The sequence below is a fragment of the Crocuta crocuta genome, unplaced genomic scaffold (assembly GCF_008692635.1).
Source record: "Crocuta crocuta isolate KB4526 unplaced genomic scaffold, BGI_CrCroc_1.0 scaffold118, whole genome shotgun sequence".
Classification (NCBI taxonomy): Eukaryota; Metazoa; Chordata; class Mammalia; order Carnivora; family Hyaenidae; genus Crocuta; species Crocuta crocuta.
In genome coordinates this window covers 12,672,906-12,692,166 of record NW_027551558.1, presented here as the reverse complement: position 1 = coordinate 12,692,166, position 19,261 = coordinate 12,672,906, and the positions used below count along the sequence as shown (strand labels likewise).

Below are 19,261 nucleotides of genomic sequence, written 5' to 3'. Positions count from 1 at the left end.
CTCCTCTCTTTAAATGTGTGTTGTTTCCAGGTGCTTCCTGCAGCCTCTACCCCACGCTTCCTGAGGAAGCTGAAGCTCAGAGAGGGCTTGGAACATTCTGTCAGCCACCCAGAGAGAGCCATTTTGGTATGGATGTGTCAAAATGGCCCTGTCCAAAATGCAAAATCCCTGGTTATTTGTTTTTGGTCCCCGGGTGATGTGTCCCCTAGGCCTCCTTCAGTCACTGCCCCCACATTAGCCTCCATGCCCCGTCCCTGACTTCCTCTCCTCTCTCAGCTCCTGCTTGGCCCTCCAATCTCAGATGATCGCATCGGGAGCAGGGAGAGAACTGAGATTGGCATGTTAAAATTTTGTGACTTTTTCTTTAAAAGCAAAATGTTTAGTGTGTGTGGCTGTGTTGGTTTTAGGTAGCATTAAAACGTCCCCAACATGGGCCCTTTTCCGGAGTGTCAAAGCTTGGGGATTTCCCTGGGAAGTGCCCTTGCAGAGGGTGGGGCTGCCTGGTCACAGCTTGGCTGTAAAGTCCGAGTGCCCTGCCCCTGAGACCTGCTGGCTTCATTCTTGACAACAGAGGGGTGCTAAGAATCCCTATCTATACAGGATATAGAGCTGGGCTCTGGGCGCACAGGACAGGCTACCCCTGGGGCTCAGGTGGGGACCTTAGTGAGTTTAGCCAGTCCTGATGGCGGCCACGGGCCTGGAGGGAAGGCTGCCAGCTAGGCGAGTGTGGGGTTTGGACCTGGCCTGACCAAGCCCCAGCTTTGCCACTTACCATGTGGGTAACCTTGGATTGGCCCATTAACTGCTCTGAGGCTCATGTCCTCATTCATTGAAAAGGGCGATAACGGTGCCTTAGCCAGAAGTTTGCGAGGGTTAAACACTGATATGTTGTTGTAGCTGTTTGCCCTTCAGTTCTCTTAATTCCATTAGTCTGTGCGCTCTCCACGCTTTCCCTCATGACTGGACCGAGAACACAGCAGAGTAGTAACAGGACTCTTATTTCCCGAAAAACTTTCTCTAGAACAGCCGCTGCCTGGGGTGGGGGTGAAGGAGAGAGGGAATGTAAAGGGCATGAGGAAATTTGGGGGATGGTGGGAATGTTCACTGTTTTGAGGTCATGCTTTGGTAGGTGTATGTCAAGGTTGATCATTCTGTGTACTTTGAATATGTGCACTTTTTGAGAGAGAGAGAGAGAGAGAGAGAGAGAGAGAGAGAGTGCACATGTGTTCGTGGGAGAGGAGCAGAGGGAGAAGGAGCATCCCAAGCAGGCTCCATGCTGAGCATGGAGCCCAATGCAGGGCTTGATCCCATGACTGTGAGATCATGATCTGAGCTAAAATCAAAAGTCAGTTGCTCAACTGACTGAGCCACCCAGGTGCCTGGAGTATGTGCACTTCAGTTATACCACAATAAATTTGGGGAGAAAACTTAAAAGCTATATTTCAGGTGGGTACAAAGAACAAAAATATGCTTTAATACTACACTTACATTTCATTAAACTACAACAGAACATTAAAAAAAAAAAAAAGGTGGTTTTGGCACACCTGGGTGCCTCAGTTGGTTAAGCATCTAACTCTTGGTTTTGGCCCATGTCATGATCTTGCTGTTTGTGGGTTCGAGCCCTACATCAGACTCCATGCTGACAGTGCTGAGCCTCCTTCAGATTCTCTCTCTCTCTCTCTCTCTCTCTCCCCCTCTCTCTCTCTCCCTGCCCCTCCCCTGCTCTATCCCTCTCAAAACAACAACAACAACAACAACAACACGACTTTGTGGACTATCACTAGATGGTCTCACTAGACCATCATGGTTTCTGTGAACTAGTCAGAATGTGCTGTAACTCACAAGTTCTGCCAGGATCATGTTTAAGGCGATATTCCTCATGCTCAGCCCAGAGCCTAGTGCCCAGGAGGCAGGCAAAAAGACTGATGGGTTTTTGAGTGAAGAAATGAGTGACCAGATGGCTGTGGAAGTGAAGATCCAGTTGAGAGAAGCTCTTGGACTTGTAACCAGCTCTTCTATATCAGGCCTACTTTGGAGCCAGAGAACATTGTCAAGAGTTCCTTCCTATTTCTGCCACTTCTGATCTGCCCAGGATGCCATGCAGGACACTTGCTGTTGGCCTCCCTGTCACTCTGTCCCCTGTCCCCTCCCCCAGAGCACCTGTTTTTCCTGTACACTTTTCCTGGGGCCTTAGCTGCTGGCTGCTGGTTCTGCCTGCACACAGGTGGAAGGCTGATGGTGCGTGGGTGTATTTAACTCCCAGGCCATGTATTTAACATTTTGGAGGAATGCAGACCAAGGGGGCTTCAGGGTCCTCATGGGCATAATGGGGGGTTGGACCTGATGGCCTTTGAAACCTGGTCCTTCTCGGCACCCGGGTGCTGGCACTCCTGGACACCATTGTTTCTCTTTGATTGATGTATTTCCCTGCTGACATGGTACAGAACTCAAAAGGTAGAATAGTGACTCTGCCTCCTAGTGCCCGGCCATAGAGATGACCGTCACTGCTGGGTCCTCAGATGTCCCTCCAAAGACATTTCAGTATATATAAACCTAGAATGAAGCTTGAGGGCTTGGGCCATATTGGGTCAACATTTGTTTGTTTTGACACTAGAATGCTATTGTTGAGATGCCTCATAATTTATTCAACACCCTCCCCCCAGCTTCAAAAGAGTGCTGTAATGCATATCCTTGTATATGTATCTCTGTGCACATATACACATATAACTGTAAAAGTCCTAGAAGTAGGATTGCTGGTTCACAAGATATATATGGCATTTGAATTTGTGTAGATATGACCAAATTCCCTTTCAATGATATTTACAATTTATACTTCCACCCACAATATACAGTGCCCATCTCCCCACAAACCTGCACCAATAATGTTCATCAAATCATTAAGTGTATAATAGATGTGTTTTCCCAAAGTGGAACATGCCTCTATAACTACCTTCTAGGTCAGAAGTAGCATATTAACAGCATCCCAGAGCCCCCCTCTCCCCCATGTTTTCTTGTGACTACTCACTGTTCTGCCCAAGGGTAATCAATATTTGACTTGATTGATTGGTTTTTGAGAGAGAGTAAGTGTACGTGCAAGTGGGGGAGGGTCTGAGGGAGAGGGAGAGAGAATCTTAAGTAGGTTCCATGCCCAGCACGGAGCCCAACTTGGGGCTGGATCTCATGACTGTAAAATCAATAGTTTCAGGCTTAACGAACCGAGCCACCCAGGTGCCCCAATATTTTAAAAGAAAACTTTTTTAATGTTTGTTTATTTTTGAGAGAGAGAGAGAGAGACAGAGTGGGGTGAGCAGGGGAGGAGCAGAGAGAGAGGGAGACACAGAATGAGAAACAGGCTCCAGGCTCTGAGCTGTCAGCACAGAGCCCAACGCGGAGCTCAAACTCACGAACTGCAAGACCATGGCCTGAGCCAAAGTTGGACGCTTAACCGATGGCGCCACCCAGGTGCCCCTTAATATCTGACTTTAATAACAATTATACAGTTTGTAACCTATTGCTTCTGGTTTCTCAGCACTTATGAAACTCAGCATTTATGAAACTCATCTGCGTTCTCGGACGTAACGGCACTCATCCGTTTTCATTGCCGTTGCATATTCCATTTAAAAAACTATAGCTTGACTTATTTGTCCATTCTGCTGGTGACAGACATTTGGGTGATCCTTAGTCTGGGCTATTGAGGATAATGCTGTGACGTATAGTCTTGTGCCTATCTTGTAGGACAACTGTACTAATTTCTCGGGCATTTCTGTGAGCAGGGCGGTGGGTAAGGGAGCATGCTTATGTCCAGCTGCCCAGCATGGTGTGAGAGCCCCAGCTGCTTCGTGTCCTCTCTAGGACTTGGTGTTCACAGAGTTTTTTAGTCATTCTTTGGGGGTGGAAGTGGTTTCTCACTGTGGTTTTAGTTTTCATTCTCCTGATGTCTACTGCATTTGAGCTCTATTTTACATTTTTCACCTATGAAAGCTTTCGTAAAGTATGTCTTCAAGTCTTTCGTTAATTTTTCTATTGTTTTTAAGATTGATTTGAGGAATTCTGGACATGGGTTTTTGGTCAGATGTAAAATTGCAAATATCGTCTACTATTCTGTGAATTACCTTTCCGTGTTCAAGAAGTCTTACTTTGAGGAGATGAAGATAGTCTCCTACGTTATTTTCTGGAGGCTTTATATATCTTTTATGTTTAGATCTCTATTCCATCTGGAAATCTTAAGTTTGGTATAAAGTAGGAGTTAGGAACAATTTTTTTCCTCATATGGATATCCTATTGACGGTATATTTGTTGAAAAGACCATCCTTTCCTCATTGCTCTACAGTATTATTACTTTTGTCATAGAGTGAGTGTTCACGTATGAGTGGGCTGATTTCTGGGCAGTCTTTTCTGTTTTATTGGTCTATTTGTCTATCTTTACATAATATGCTGTTATAATTTTTGTGATTTCATAATAAGTTTTGGTATCCACTACTGTAAGTCTTCCAACTTTGCTCTTCTTTAATATTGTTTTGGGTACTTTTGACTCCTAGCATTTCCACATAAAGTTCAGAATACGGTTTTCAGACCACAGACACACATACACACACAAACTAAGCTCTAGTATTCTGGTTGGGATTGCATTTGACACATAACTAAACTTGAGGAGAATTGATATCTTAGACATAATGACTTTTCCAATCCTTGAACAGGGGATAGCCCTTCTTTTATTTTGGTATTTAATTTTTCTCAATATTTTTCAAGGTTCTATATTTAGCATTCTATTTCATCTTTTAGGTCTGTTTGGATATTATGTTTTGATTGATAGAGCACATATTTTAAAATGTTATTTTTCAATTATTGGTACATAAAAACACAGTTGATGTTTATATAAATACAGTTGATGTTTATATATTTAAATTCAGTAATCTGAAGCTCCTTTTGCATTTTCTATAAACACAATCATGTAGACTGTAAATAAGGACAGGCTTTTTTCCCCTTTCTAATCCTTGTTCTTTTACTTCTTTTTCTTATTTTATTGCACTGGCTAGATCCTCTAGCATTATGTTGAATAGAAGTAATGATAGTTGGCATCTTTATCTTGTTTCTCTCAAGGGGAGAGCTTTTAGTGTTAGTATTAATTTCACCACTAAGTATGATGTTTGTTTAGTTTTTAATAAATATCCTTTATCAGATTGAAAGAATTACTCTCTATTCAGAGTACAGAGGTTTTTTTTAATAATGCATTTCACATTTTATCAAACATCTTTTCTACATCTCTTGAGTTTTTCCTTTATTCTGCTAATATGGTGAGTTACATTGATCAATTGTTAAATTAGCTTTGCTTTCCTTTAATAAACTCAGCTTTCCCACAGTGCATTTTCCTTTTCATATGTTACTGGCTTTGATTGGATAATATTTTGTTGAAGGTATTGAAATTAGTGTTTGTGAAAGAGATTGGGTACCTGTAAGTTTTCTTTCTTGTTAAATGCTTGGCAGGCTTTGGCATCAAGGATTTATTGGCCTTATAAATGAATTCAGATATTCCCTCTTTTTCTATTTGCTGAATGTGTTTGAGGAGGAGTGATTTTCCTCAAGTATTTGAAAGAATTTAATAAGCCATCTGGGACTGAAGTTTTCTTAGTGGGAAAGTTTTATTTAAGGATTCAATTTCTTTAATTAATATGGAATTATTTATTTTCTAGTGTCAGTCTTGTTTGTTTTTTTCAAGGAGTTAGTCTATTTCATCTAGTTTAATGGCATAAAGTTTTTAATATTCTTTTATAATCTCTTGCTTTATTGGGGGATATTAATACCTTGTATAGTTGGTATTAATAATTTGTCTCCTTTTCTGGATACATCTTGTTAGGTGCTTATCAATTTTATTCTTTTCAAAGAACTAATTTTGCTTTGTTTTTCTCTATTTTACATTTGTTTCATATTTTTCCTCTCATATTTGTTATGTTCTTATTTCTGTTTTCTATTAGGTTTAATTTTACTATTTGTTTCCTAACTCCTTGATATAAATACTTGTATCATGGTTTTCATCCTTCATTTTTTCTTAATGTATCTATTTAAGGCTATAAATTTCCCTTTAAGCATGGCTTTAACTGAATCCTAGACATTTTGACACACTGCTTTCATTAATAATGTTTGTTCTGATTTACAATGTGACTTTTTTGGAACTAAGTATTGTATATTACTTACATTCAAGACTTTGTGGTTCATAAACTTCTGTTTGGTTATAGACTTCTAGTTTAATTCCACTGCATTGATGGAATATACTGTGCACCATTTAAAACCTTTGAAATATATTAATATTTTGCTTGGCACCAATACGATGGCTTAGTACACGGCCAATTTTAGTAAATTCTCCATCTGCACTTGAAAAAATGTCTATTCTTGGGGCGCCTGGGTGGCTCAGTGGGTTTAGTGTCTGACTCTTGATTTCGGCTCAGTTCATGATCTCAGGGTTATGAGACTGAGCCCTGTACTGGGCTCCATGATAAGCTTGTAGCCTGCTTAAGAGTCTTCATCTCCTTCTCTCTCCCAACTTACTCGCTTGCTTGCTCGCTCGCTCTCTCTCTCTCTCTCACACAAAAAAGAATGTCTATTCTGTAGTTGTTTGATGAAGTTCTACATATGCCATTAGGTCTGTTTCTTAATTGTGTACTTCATTTTTTATGCTATTATCTTTTTTTTATTGAACTATAATTCACATGCCATAATATTCATTCACCCTTTTGAAGTGTACAATTCAGTCGTTTTTAGTATGTTAACAAAACTGTGCTACCATCACCACTAATTCCAGAATATTTCGTCACCCCCAAAAGAAACCCTGCTCTTTTCTCCCTTCTTTAGCCCTTGGCAACCACTAATTTACATTCTGTATCTATGGATTTACTTATTCAGGACATTTCCTATAACTGGAATCCTATAATAAGTGGCTTTTTGTGTCTGGCATCTTTGATCCATATAATGTTTTTAAGGTTCATCTGTGTCGTATTATGTCTTCATTATGTTAATATGCCTGAATAATATTCCACTGTGTGTAGTTGTACCACATCTTGTTCATGCTTTTATCAGTTGGTGGGCATTTAGGTTGTTTCTCCTTTTTGGCTATTATGAATAACGCCGCTATAAACATTTGTGTACAAATTGTTGTGTGACCATAGGTTTTCAGTTCCTTTGGGTGTGCGTGCATATATACGTATGTGCGTGTGTGTGTGTACGTGTATGAATTTCAGGGCCATATAGTGATACTATTTTGAACTTTTTGAGGAACTGCCAGACTGCTGTGCAAAAAGCTATACCATTGTACGTTCCCACCAGAAATGTGTGAGGTTTACAATTTCCCCACATCCTCACCAACATTCGCTATTGTCTGTCTTTTAGACTTTAGCCATCCTAGTGGTGTGTGAAGTGGTATCTGATTGTGGTTTTCACTTGCATTTCCCTAACAACGAAAGACGTTGAGCATATTTTTATATGCTTATTGGCCATTTGTGTATCTTCTTTGGAGGAATGCCTAAACTCTTTTGCCCATTTTTAATTGGTTAATTGCCCATTTTCAAAAGGCTATCTGCCTTTTACTCGTTGAGTTGTTAAGTGTCCTTTATATATTTTGGATATTAGCTCCTTAATCGGATACATGATTTTGCAAATATTTTCCCTATTTTGTGAGTCACTTTTTACTTTCTTGATTATTGTTTACAATTTTCCTGCTTGCTCTATCAGTCATTGAGGGAGGTGTGTTAAAATCTCCTACCGTGATTATAGATTTTCTATTTTCCCGTGTGGTAGTATCTATTTCTCAGGCTTATTGGGTGCATAAGACGTAGACTTATAATATCTTTCTGTTGTGCTAACACTTTTATTATGAGAGGTCTGCCCGTGTTTCAGTAACGCTTCTTCCTTCAAGCCTTCCTATCTGCTGTCAGTCTGCTTGCTACACCAGCTTTTTGGGCTTTTTTTTAGTGTTTGATTAATTTCTTTTTGTCCTTTTGAATCCTCCTGTCTGTGTTCTTATTTAGAAGTCGTATATACTGTAAGCAGCTTATATTTATTTTTTTATTTTATTTTTTTTATTTAAAAATTTTTTGTAATGTTTTATTTATTTCTAGGAGAGACAGAGAGAGACAGCGTGAGCAGGGGAGGGTCAGAGAGAGAAGGAGTCACAGACTCTGAAACAGGCTCCAGGCTCTGAGCTGGCAGTCAGCACAGAGCCCGACGCGGGGCTCGAACCCACGAACCGGGAGATCATGACCTAAGCGAAAGTCGGACGCCTAACCGACTAAGCCACCCAGGCGCCCCTTATATTTATTTTTTAAATCCAGTCTGACATTTTTCATTTAATTGAAATATTCAACCTATTTGTATTTTATGTAATTATTGATATATTTAGATTCACATCTAGCATCTTATTTGTTGTCAATTTGTCCCACTGATTCTCTGTTCATTTTTCTCTCCTTTCTTGTCTTTTGGAGTCATCCTGTATTTTTTAAAGACTAAGTTTCCCTAATCTATTAGCTTGCTAGTTATACATTGTTTTACAATTCTTCTAGTGACCACTCTTGTGATTACAATATGCACCCTTGACTTATTAAAGTCTGATATAAGTTAGTACATTTGCCACCTTCCTGGACAGTGCAGAGACTGAAAGTCACTCCGTTTATTCCTTCCTGTCTTTTATCCTATTTGCGTATATGTTAATATCAGTTATTTAAAGCTCCACAATATATTATCATTATTATTGCTTGAACAGTCAATAATCACTTAGATTTATTCATTTACCTGTGTTTTTCTTTGCTCTCCATTTCCTCCTGCATTTCTTTGTTTTTATCTGGCATCGTTTTTTTTTTATTAAATACTTTTTTTTTCTTTAACGAATAGTTTTGGATTTAGAAAAGTTGCAGAAAAAGTACAGAGAATTGCCTTTTACCCTGTAGCCACTTTCCCCTACTATCATCTGACATTAGTATAATGTATTTCTTATAATTAATGAACCAATACTGATACATTTGCACTAGCTAATGTACATACTCTAGTCACATTTCCGTGTTTTTTTAAACGTAATGTTCATTTTTTTCCCATGCAAGAAATCACATTATATTTAATCATTCTGTCTCCTTAGGCTCCCTTTGTGACAATTTCTCAAGTTTACTTTTTTCCTGATATTTATTTATTTTGGGAGAGAGAGAAAGAGAGCATGAGCAGGGAAGGGGCAGAGAGAGAGAGAGAGAGAGAGAGAGAGAGAAATCCCAAGCAGCCTCTGTGCTCAGTGTGGAGCCCAATGCGGTGCTCAATCCCGCTACCTTGGGATCATGACCTGAGTTGAAATCAAGAATCAGATGCTCAACCAACTAAGCCAACCTGGTGCCCATACCTCTTTTTTTTTTTTTTTTAAAGTTTACTTTTTTTGATGACCCTGGCAGTTTTGAACAATACTAGGGATATATTTTGTAGAGTGTCCCTCGATCGGGATTTGTCTGATATTTTTCCTATTATTAGATTGGCGTTATAGATTTGGGGGAGGGAGAACCACAGAGGTAAAATGTCCTTTTTACCACATCATGTCGAGGGTACACACAATTAACAGGCCCCTCAAAATCAGAATCTGCTCTTGAATGTGGGTCACTATGCCCACTGACCAGTCCAGGAAATGACACATGTCCTTGAGGTAGGTTGGGGAAAGAGCTGTGGATGCTTTGTCCTCAGGGAGTCTGTCACTACACCCTTCTCAAGGTATGAGCATCCTGCTGTTCTGAATGTAGCTGTGTTTAAAGACCTTCTTTGTCTTTGCAACATGGCCCCTAGAAGTAAGCCAGTTATTTCATCTGGTGCTTGCCCAAAATAACTACGGTTTTCCCACACTGGAGGGAAAGCCGGCTGTGCTGGGCTGGCTGGGGTGCCAGCTTTCAGCATGGTCGTACCTTCTGAAGAGGTTCTCAAGGGTAATTTTGGCTTGGGTGACTTATGTTTTACTCCCTGCCCTGAGATGTGACTTGGCAGGATCTCCTAAAGAGAAGCAATAACTCTTAGAGACCATGCAGTTTATTTATTTATTTTTGAGAGAGAGAGACAGCATGAGCAGGGGAGGGTCAGAGAGAGAGGGAGACCCAGAATCTGAAACGGGCTCCAGGCTCTGAGCTAGCTGTCAGCACAGAGCCTGATGCAGGCCTCGAAACCACGAACCATGAGATCATGACCTGAGACAAAGCCACCAACTTGTTGTCAAGTTGGCTAACATACAGTGTGTACAGAGTGCTGGTGTCAGGGGTAGAGTCCCATGATTCATTGCTTACACACAACACCCAGTGCTCATCCTAACAAGTACTCTCCTCAATGCGCATCACCCATTTTCCCCTCTCCTCCACCCCCATCAACCTTCAGTTTGTTCTCTGTATTTAAGAGTCTCTTATGGTTTCCCTCCCTCTCTCTTTGAAACTATTTTTTCCTTTCCCCTTGCCCAATGGGGGAAGTTAAGTTTCTCCAGTACCGCATATGAGTGAAAACATATGGTATCTGTCCTTCTTTGCCTGACTTCTTTCACTCAGCGTAACACCCTCAAGTTCCATCCATGTTGTTGCAAATGGCCAGATTTCATTCTTTCTCATTGCCAAGTAGTATTCCGTTGTATGTATAAACCACGTCTTCTTTATCCATTCATCAGTTGATGGACATTTGGGCTCTTTCCATGATTTGGCCACTGTTGAAAGTGCTGCTATGAACATTGGGGTCCATGTGCCCCTATGCATCAGCACTCCTGTATCCCTTGGGTCAATTCCTAGCAGTGCTACTGCTGGGTCTTAGGGGAGTTCTATGTAAATTCAGTGAAATTTGCACTTTCTTCTGCCCAGACAGAAGAGGAACATTTAAGGGGCTGTGCACATTCCCCTCAGTTTCCATGGGGGCCGTCGATATCTGACGGCCAGACCAAGACCTGAGCAAAGATTTGAAATCACAGTTTTTCTTTATCTGGACCAGATATCCTGAGATGACATCACTCTCCAAGTAGCTTTCTTTGGTGATCAGAGTAAAGACCTTATTTTCCTGCTATACTGAGCAGGTGAACACCGACACATTAGGAGAGAGGTGAGGTTAACTCTTGAGTGTATTTGCACTGAGCCGAACTCTTTCCGAATCTATGGGCCTGGTTCTATCATGTGGGGCCATCCAGAAAACTACACACTGTGCTTCTCTGGATATTTGACGGTGGGCTTTTGAGCCCCCCCCAAATCTTATTTCCTCCAAGACAGACTGTCTCAACTTTTCCAGTCAACTGTTGTGACGTGCTTGTGAGCGCTGTCATCATTTTAGTCTTCCTTCTGCGAACAAATTCCTGTTTACATCTCAAAGTGCATGCTAGAGAGGGCCATGGTATCCTGGGGTTGCCGACTTGCCCGTGGTCTCATGGAACTATAAGCTCCCTGGGCCTGAGCAGAGCATGGCTCACAGCTGGTGCCTATAACCCGAGGGTCCTGGGTATGGGGGCTGCCGGGAATAGCCGACCCTCAAGGCATAGCCCACCCTGGTCAGCACAGCAGCCACTCCACGTTTTAAGAAGCAGCAGGACTGGAAGCACATTCTCTCGATTTCCCACACCCATCCGGGCCAATTTACCCCATTCCAAGCCCTCTCTCTCATCCAGATTTGAATCTTTACTTGGAGCTCGGCCTTGGCTTTTAAGCAAGGCCCCCAAATGATGTCAATGTTCATGCTCAGCTGCCCTCGCTTCAACTGGGCTAACAAGGGCGAGAGAAGGTCCCTTTGTTTCTGGCCAATGGGTCCTCCAACCTCAGCCGTCTTCCTTTGTTTCTGCAAGTGCTGGGCCCACCCACAGGGTGTAAAACCCAGATGCCAGCAGGCTGAGGAGGGGGCAGTGCCTGGCTGCCCTCACACCTGCCCTAGAAAGCAACAGCTCCACCTTACGTTCAGTGAGCACACTCGTGCTAGATGCAGCGGGGTGTACGGGGGGCCTAGAAAGCTCTGTAGGCAGGGTGGAGAAGCCATGCCGGCTGCAGGAAGGTGGTCAGCTCCCCACCCTTTGGCTTGAAACTCTAAGAGATGGTCAGGATGATACACCATCTTTTCACTCTCTCCACCTCAGTCACTGGTGGCAGACCGGGACTTCCAGGTCATCTGTCCCCACCTGGCCCCTGGCCCCAAGTGGCTCTCTGCATCCATGATTCTCTCCCATCCCCCATCCTCCAGATCCTTCCACCATACTCCCTGGAAACCTGACATCAGCCACCTCCGAGATTCTCCTCTCTTCTCTGAATGTGCCTTCACCTTCCTCTTGAACTGGAGCCTGGCTCTCTTCTGAGGCCCCTGTTCCCTGCGGCCCTCGGGGGAGGGGACAGTTTCTCTCCTACGGGATGGATATCAGGCAGGGCCTGGAGGGGGTGGGGGGTCCTCCTAGTTCTGGGAGACTGTCTCCAAACCACTTCTCCCTTTTCCCTTCATGTCCTAGGACTCTTTTTTCTCCTCCTTGGCCTTTGGATACTCCCTCTTCAGGGATTCCAGCCCACAGCTCATACCTCTCCTCTGCCTCTGCACTCGGCACCCTCGTGACCCCCACCTCGTCGACCTGTCCCTCCTACTTCCCCACGTCTTCCCCTCCGTGTTATCCCGCCACCTCTGAAATCTCAAAATTTGCTGCTCTTTTCAAAAGTTTCGAATTTACCCAAAGTAGGATTCTCTTTCTGAGGTACGGTTCTGTGATTTTTGTACAGGCACAGACTGGCATAACTATCACCACTTCCAGGATGTAGGACAGCTCTAAGATGCCAAAGAACTCTTCTGTGCAGCCCCTTTATTCAGTGGCTCCCACCCCTAACCCCTGGCACCCAGTGATCTATCGTCTGTTCCTGTATTTTTTGCCTTTTCCAGAAGGTCCTATAAATAGAATTATATAGAATGCATGGTTTGTCATTCGTTCTTTTTTTTTTCTTTCTAGGAGAAAGAGAAAGGGAGAGACAGTGTGAGCAGGGGAGGGTCAGAGAGAGAGGGAGTCACAGACTGAAACAGGCTCCAGGCTCTGAGCTGGCGGTCAGCACAGAGCCCGACGCGGGGCCCGAACCCACGAACCGCGAGATCATGACCTAAGCGAAAGTCGGACGCTTAACCGACTAAGCCACCCAGGCGCCCCTGTCATTGGTTCTTTCACTCAGCAGAATACCTTGCACTTCCTCCGTGTTGCTTTGTGAGTCAGGTTAGTTACCTTTGATTGCTGAGTGGTTTTCCATCATTGCGACGGACTGCAGTTTTGTTTTGTTTTAAATCCATACCACTATTGAAAGGCATCTGGGTTATTTCTAGCTCTTGATAAATACGGCAGCGTTATTCACCAATGCTTGCGCGCAGATTCCATGTAGATCTAAAGGTTTCGCTTCAGATAAATACCTATTGTATTCATGTATGGTGTTGCTGGGTCGTATGTGAGGCTGAGTGAAGTTTTGATTTTCAGTTTCCTCTCCTCTCTGACAGTGACTATCTGCGTGCTTCCCTTTCTCCACACCTCTCTCCGACCCGTCTGACCTTATTAAGACCTCTGGTTCACCGAGCTTACCGATTTTTCATCAATCATCTTCCTCCTCATCTTTTTTTTTTTCCTTCTTACACAACTTAATCTTCATGGTCCATCGTAATAGTCTTGGAAACGTTCCTAACTGCTTCTGACATACTGGCCCAGCTGCCCCCCAACCTGGTAGCCTCAGTTATCCATCCATTCTGCCTCCACTAAGGTGGACCAGTGTGGTTGGAGAAAAACCTACAACTGCGCCAACGGGCCAATATGTGACCAACAGCTCATCTGAGCAGCTAATACTAACCAGTATTAGATTAACTAGCCTGACCTCCTAGATTGACAGATCTCTACTTCTCTCCCCTCAGAACTGATAGCTCCTCCCATTCTCTCCACCAATGGCCTTGTCTCACACATCACTGGGGAAATGGAAACCATTCGATTAGAGGTTACGCATCATCTTCCCTCCATTGATTCTGCCTGACAGGCTGCAGCCTTATTCTACTCTTTGCCCTCCCTCCTTTAAAATGATCAACTGCCCGTGCTTCCATCCATGGCTAACCACTCCGTGCTACACTGGATCCCGTCCGTGCCCATCCCACCTACTCAGTGGGGTATTCCTGCAACTGATCCCTTCTCTTTTCTCTCCTGATCAATTTTTCCCTCTGCCATCTCCGTATAAACACTCCAGATACCGTAGCTCATTTGGAAACATAACTTCCCTGAAAAAAATCCGTAACTTTACAGGGGAGCATCCTGACACACACCACCTCTGCCAATTGACTGATATTAACCTTGGCAGTGAGACATCACATTGATAGTATGTGCCCTTGATATGATGTGATAAGGATGGCACTTCACCTCTGTGCGCAGTCTTCCTCCCCCAATTCCATCGTCTCTAACTATGACCGTAACATGAGAAAAATCCAAATTGAGGGATGATGTTATTTAAGAATATCTGAACGACAACAACAAAAAGGAATATCTGAATCGCATTCCCAAAACTGTCAAGGTCATCACCAACACAGAAAGTCTGAATGACTCTTATGATAGACCCTGAAAACTATCAGTCTAGAGAAGTCTAAGGACTCACGGCAATTACATGCAGTGGGGTATCTTGGGTGGGATCCTGGAACAGAAAAGAAATACATTAGGCAACAACTAAGAAAATTTGAAGCGCAGGTTTTAGATAATAAGAATGTGTCAGTATTGGTTCCTTAGTTGTGACATATGTACCACGGAGGGAACTGGGTGCAGGAATGCCCTAGAATATCCTTGCAACTTGTCTCTAAATCTAAGATTACTCTAAAATAAAAGTTCATTAAATGTTAAAAAGCAGAACAATCCATTCCTCCAGCTTCACTCCATTTCCCTGCTTCCCTTCACAGGGAAACTTCCTGAAAGAGTTGTGTGCTTCCGTGGTCTCTGCCCACACTTGCCCCACCCAGCTCATTCCTTAAGCTACTCCCTTCAAGTTGCTTTTCTTGGCTCTCTACCCAGATTGCTTTGGACAAGGTCAGTGATGATCTACATGTTGCCAGACATGATGTGCCCAGAGCCAACTTGGTTTCCTTCTCTTACCTGGCATTTCAGTCCAGAGTGTGACCCAGTTAACTGTTCCTGCTTCCTGGAATACCTTCTTCTATTGGCTTTTGGGAGGTGACACTCCTGGGTTTTGCCTACTCGCGGCTGCTGCTGCTTAGCCTCTTTGCTGGCTCCTCCTCCGACTCTGACCAGCACTCACATGGCCAAGGGGTCTACCTTAGAATTGTACTGTCTATGCTCTTAGCTCCCGGGTAATTTAATCCGGTCTTATGGAGTTAAGCATAACTTGCCTGCTGTTGATTCCCAGATTTGTATCTCCGGGCTTCACCCATGAAGTAGGGACTATTATCCTGCCCAGTTCACAGGGAGGCAGACACAGGCTCTCGGGCATTAAGGGGCTTCCCCAGGGTTACACAGCTCGAAGGAGCAGAGCCAGGACGTGAACTCAGGTCTCTGTGACTCCAGGCCTGTGCTGTGAGTGGCCAAGCTGCCTTCTCCCCCCGTCCCAGCATCCTGTCTGCTCCTCAGGGTCTCCTGCAAGTGCTGTCCATTCTGGACTTAGGCTTTTGTCCTCCTCATCCACCCTTGGAATGACCTCCTCGCCACTCCCACCTTACAAATCTTCCCTCCCAGCTCCGGTGGGGACTTCCCCCCCCTTGAGTTGCAGGCTGATCTTCCCTGGCCTCCTCTGACATGCCACGGGACCTGGATTCTGTCCAAAAGCAACGGAGGCCCATTTGCATCTGTTAGTTTTGTGTTTTCGGAACCCAAGACGGGGGTCCTCGGCCCAAGTACGAGTGTCGTTGGGGACACTGAAGCACAGTATTTGAGACAGGGACTATCTGGGAGAACGTGGGCCGTGGGTCTCCATCACTGTACACCAGCTCACACAGGGGAGGTAGTCAGGATTGCTTTTGTTTCCTCTGCTTTCTGGTAAGCGCTTTCAGAGATCATGACGTCACCAAATGAGTATAACAAAAAAAAAAAACCCCAACAACCTGTGTGTATGTGTGTAGGGGGAATACTTGAAAGTTCTTCTCCTGGGTCCTGCCTGCGTGGCCCTGGAAGTGAAGGGATGGATTTCGATTTCACAGAGGCCATAGAGAGGCGAAGCAGTTCCCCCTTGGGCCACAGCATTCCAAAGAATGTGCTGGAATGGCTGGTGCCAGGACTGATGATTCTAAGCAGGGGCTGCTGCTGGCTCCCTCCCCAGCGCTGCATGGAGACAGCTGCCTATCCATAATCAGGTCATGATTTCGAAAAGTAAAATCTGAATTCGGGAACCCATAGTGCCCTGTGTCTGTCTGAGGCAGTCTTTGCCCTTTGTCCTACCTTCACATTCTACCTGGGAAGCCCCCGCTGGAGCCCGCCACCTCCAGAGGTCCTTCCTGACCGCACGTGCAGCCGTCACACTGCCTCCTGTAGTCTTCTGAAAGCAGGGCCGTGACTTCTGTCCTTGAGGGCCCCCTAGGACATGAGAAAGGGCCCAGGAGCGGACAGAAAACTATGTGGAAATATGGATGATGCAACATGGCGCCTGGGCTTGAGCGGTTCCTAGGAGTTCCTATTGCTCTGCTCTTCCTGTCGGCTGGCCTCTGTTGCCTCACAGCGATCAGTGCCAGTGTTCCTTGTCTGTAGACTATTTAATAGATTAGATTGCTTGCTTTACGTCGGTGTAGCCCATGATAAATCCACACGGAACAAGAGCCACCAGCAGTGGTAGGATCAGAACACTTTAATAGGATATCAGTGTCAAAATACATTTCTTTATAAAGTTAAGCTCCCCTATAGTAATAATGTTGTCAGTAGGAGTTTGACAATACAATAATGTTCATGAACTCGTTACGTTGACAGGTAAGGTTACTATGAAGCTTGGAATATTCTTCAGAGTATTTTAGTAAAACTGCAAGGGTAAAATGCCCTTAATGCTGAGGCAACACACAGGAAATCAAACACCAAACACCAGCGTTTACACGTCAGTAACCCTTCAAGTTCTGCCGCCGTGCGTGGGGCAAAGCGGTGGTGGTAAAGTGTGATTTGGTCTTCGCAGCGACCGGGTCATTTTTCTCAGAGATTTCTTTTGAAATTCAGGTTTTTGGCAATACGTCCATCCAGCTTTACCAAATCCTTCACCTGCTGTGCTTTGTGTGTTTCTAGAAACTTCCTTGTTGTGCCCAGTACAGAAAAGCTCCATGTGGTTGGTACTTAAAAACCAAAAAGGTGTCATCCTTCTTACCCATTGATTTACAAAGTGCTCTGAGAACACTTGATTTTCAGTGCTTCCTACCTAAATAAGTCACTTCAGGTGACAGACAGACCTTCGGGAAGGCCTGAGGCTAGGGGCCATCCACGAAGTCTGCCTGCTGCTCCTCGCCCGGCCACCTGACAACAGGCTGAGGAAGGGGTGCGCAGCCGGTCAGGGCCACTGTGCCCCCTTCCCACACCCCCTCTCAGGCCAGCTCCATGTGCTCCGGGCTGGTAAGCTGGGAGGACCATGGCCGGATCACGACCCCATTTCTGAATCCTCACTGTCTTTCGTGAATTCCCCCTGAACCCATCTCATGGTAATTCTGGAAATATCCAAATGTGCCATGTGAAAGACCTTTAGGGTCCCATGGCTCAGTGCACTTGAAGGGCTAGCAACAAAATCTGAAGAAAAATTAAAGCACTTCCCCTCCCTTAGATTCACCCCACCCTCACCCCCACCCCATGACATGCCATCAGACCCTCTTGGCAGAAATAATAATATACATACATACATACATACATAATACATATAGAACACGAGAAGACAGCTCGCAGTGCTCCCACACTTCAGGACTCCACTCTTGGATTGTTTGTCACGCCCAGGGCAATATCCCCCAAGCAACAGGCCACCAGCCTTGAGCAATGCTCCTACAGCCTGCAGAAGCTCTGTTCAGTCTGCAGCGTCATCAACACCGGGATAAAGAAAGTGATTTCATGAGCAGGATTCCATTTCCGTTTCTAAGTTTTTAGATATTACAAAGTACCCATATATATGATAAACACTTAACCCAGATAGAACTTTTCTTTTTAAAAAAACTCTGTTATATTTTTGAATAATAATCACCAAGCAAATCCACTAAATGTGGGAGAAAAACCACACTGAGGGAAAAGCCATGCTCTGCAACTTTCACAGATCACCACATACGCTGGAGTTCACCCTTCACATTTCTTTGTTTTTCCCCCCAAAAGTTGTGTCAAAATTAGAGGCAGAGTCAGCTTGAGAAGAGAAGAGAAGATGGGAATTTATTATATGGTGATTAGTTTTAAAAAAGAAAGGAGAGGGCTTCAAGAGGAAGAGGCCACGAAAACCAAGCTCAGAAAGCAAAATTTTGTTTCTCTTTGGCAACAACAACCAGACCTTTTTAGTTAAACAAAGCCAAAGCTTTCCCTACAAGAGAACAAATGTACACAAAACTTGTTAGTATGGGTGTTGTGTGTGAGAGAGAGCGAGACAGAGGGACTCACGAATAATATAAATTAGAAGTAATCGAATGTGGGGGAAGAAAAATCTTACAAAATTTAAGAACATTTCATTGACAGAATAAAACACAGCAGGTAAAACAACCGTGGATCTTAAAAATACAGACACTAAAGTGAGCATCTTTAGAAAAAGGCCACTACGTGGTGACGTGGGCGAGTTCGCCAGGTCGGTACATCTTGTAAAAAGTGTGTTGGTGTTAGAGATACCTAGTTGCAAAAATAGACGGAGAGAGTGAAGCTGGCAGGGCGATGCGGGCAGGGGGGCCCTGCCCAGGGGAGGGCCCCGGCTCAGGTGGCCTGGTCCAGGGCTCTGAGGAGGTCCCCCCCTTGCAGGAGCGTGGAGCTTCCTGGCACGGGAACATTCACCTCACAGTCATATCTGGTCAGTTCGGGCAGCAGGTAGGGCTCAAAGGAGGGCCCGAGCAGCCGACTTGCCATGCCTGAAACAAGGAGAGTTTTAAAAACAAGGTACCAACCAGACCTTCCAAAAAGGGTCTCTTCTAGAAGAAGGGTTCTCCCAGACCATGAATTCTGGTCATGCCAAACTACCTTTTTGTCATGGTGTCTGGGTTTTGTAAGATGGTGGCACTCTCGGGTGGCCCAGGGAGGAGGGCGGGCGGCAGGTGGCTAACCCTCCCAGAGAACAGGGTTCAGCAGGGCGCGCCCCGCAGAGCTCCCGGGACCACCCCGAGCAGCACG

General features: G+C 44.4%; 1 protein-coding gene across 1 annotated transcript in view; it reads right to left on the bottom strand.

Annotated features, from left to right (window-relative positions):
- Positions 1 to 16,775: 16,775 nt before the first annotated feature.
- EPAS1 (endothelial PAS domain protein 1) overlaps positions 16,776 to 19,261 on the bottom strand; it is an 84,528-nt gene continuing 82,042 nt past the window's right edge. The window contains exon 16 of the mRNA XM_077749346.1: positions 16,776 to 19,002. Within this exon, the coding sequence (XP_077605472.1) occupies positions 18,851 to 19,002 (152 nt within the window). The 3' untranslated portion in view covers positions 16,776 to 18,850. The remainder of the gene's footprint in view (positions 19,003 to 19,261) is intronic.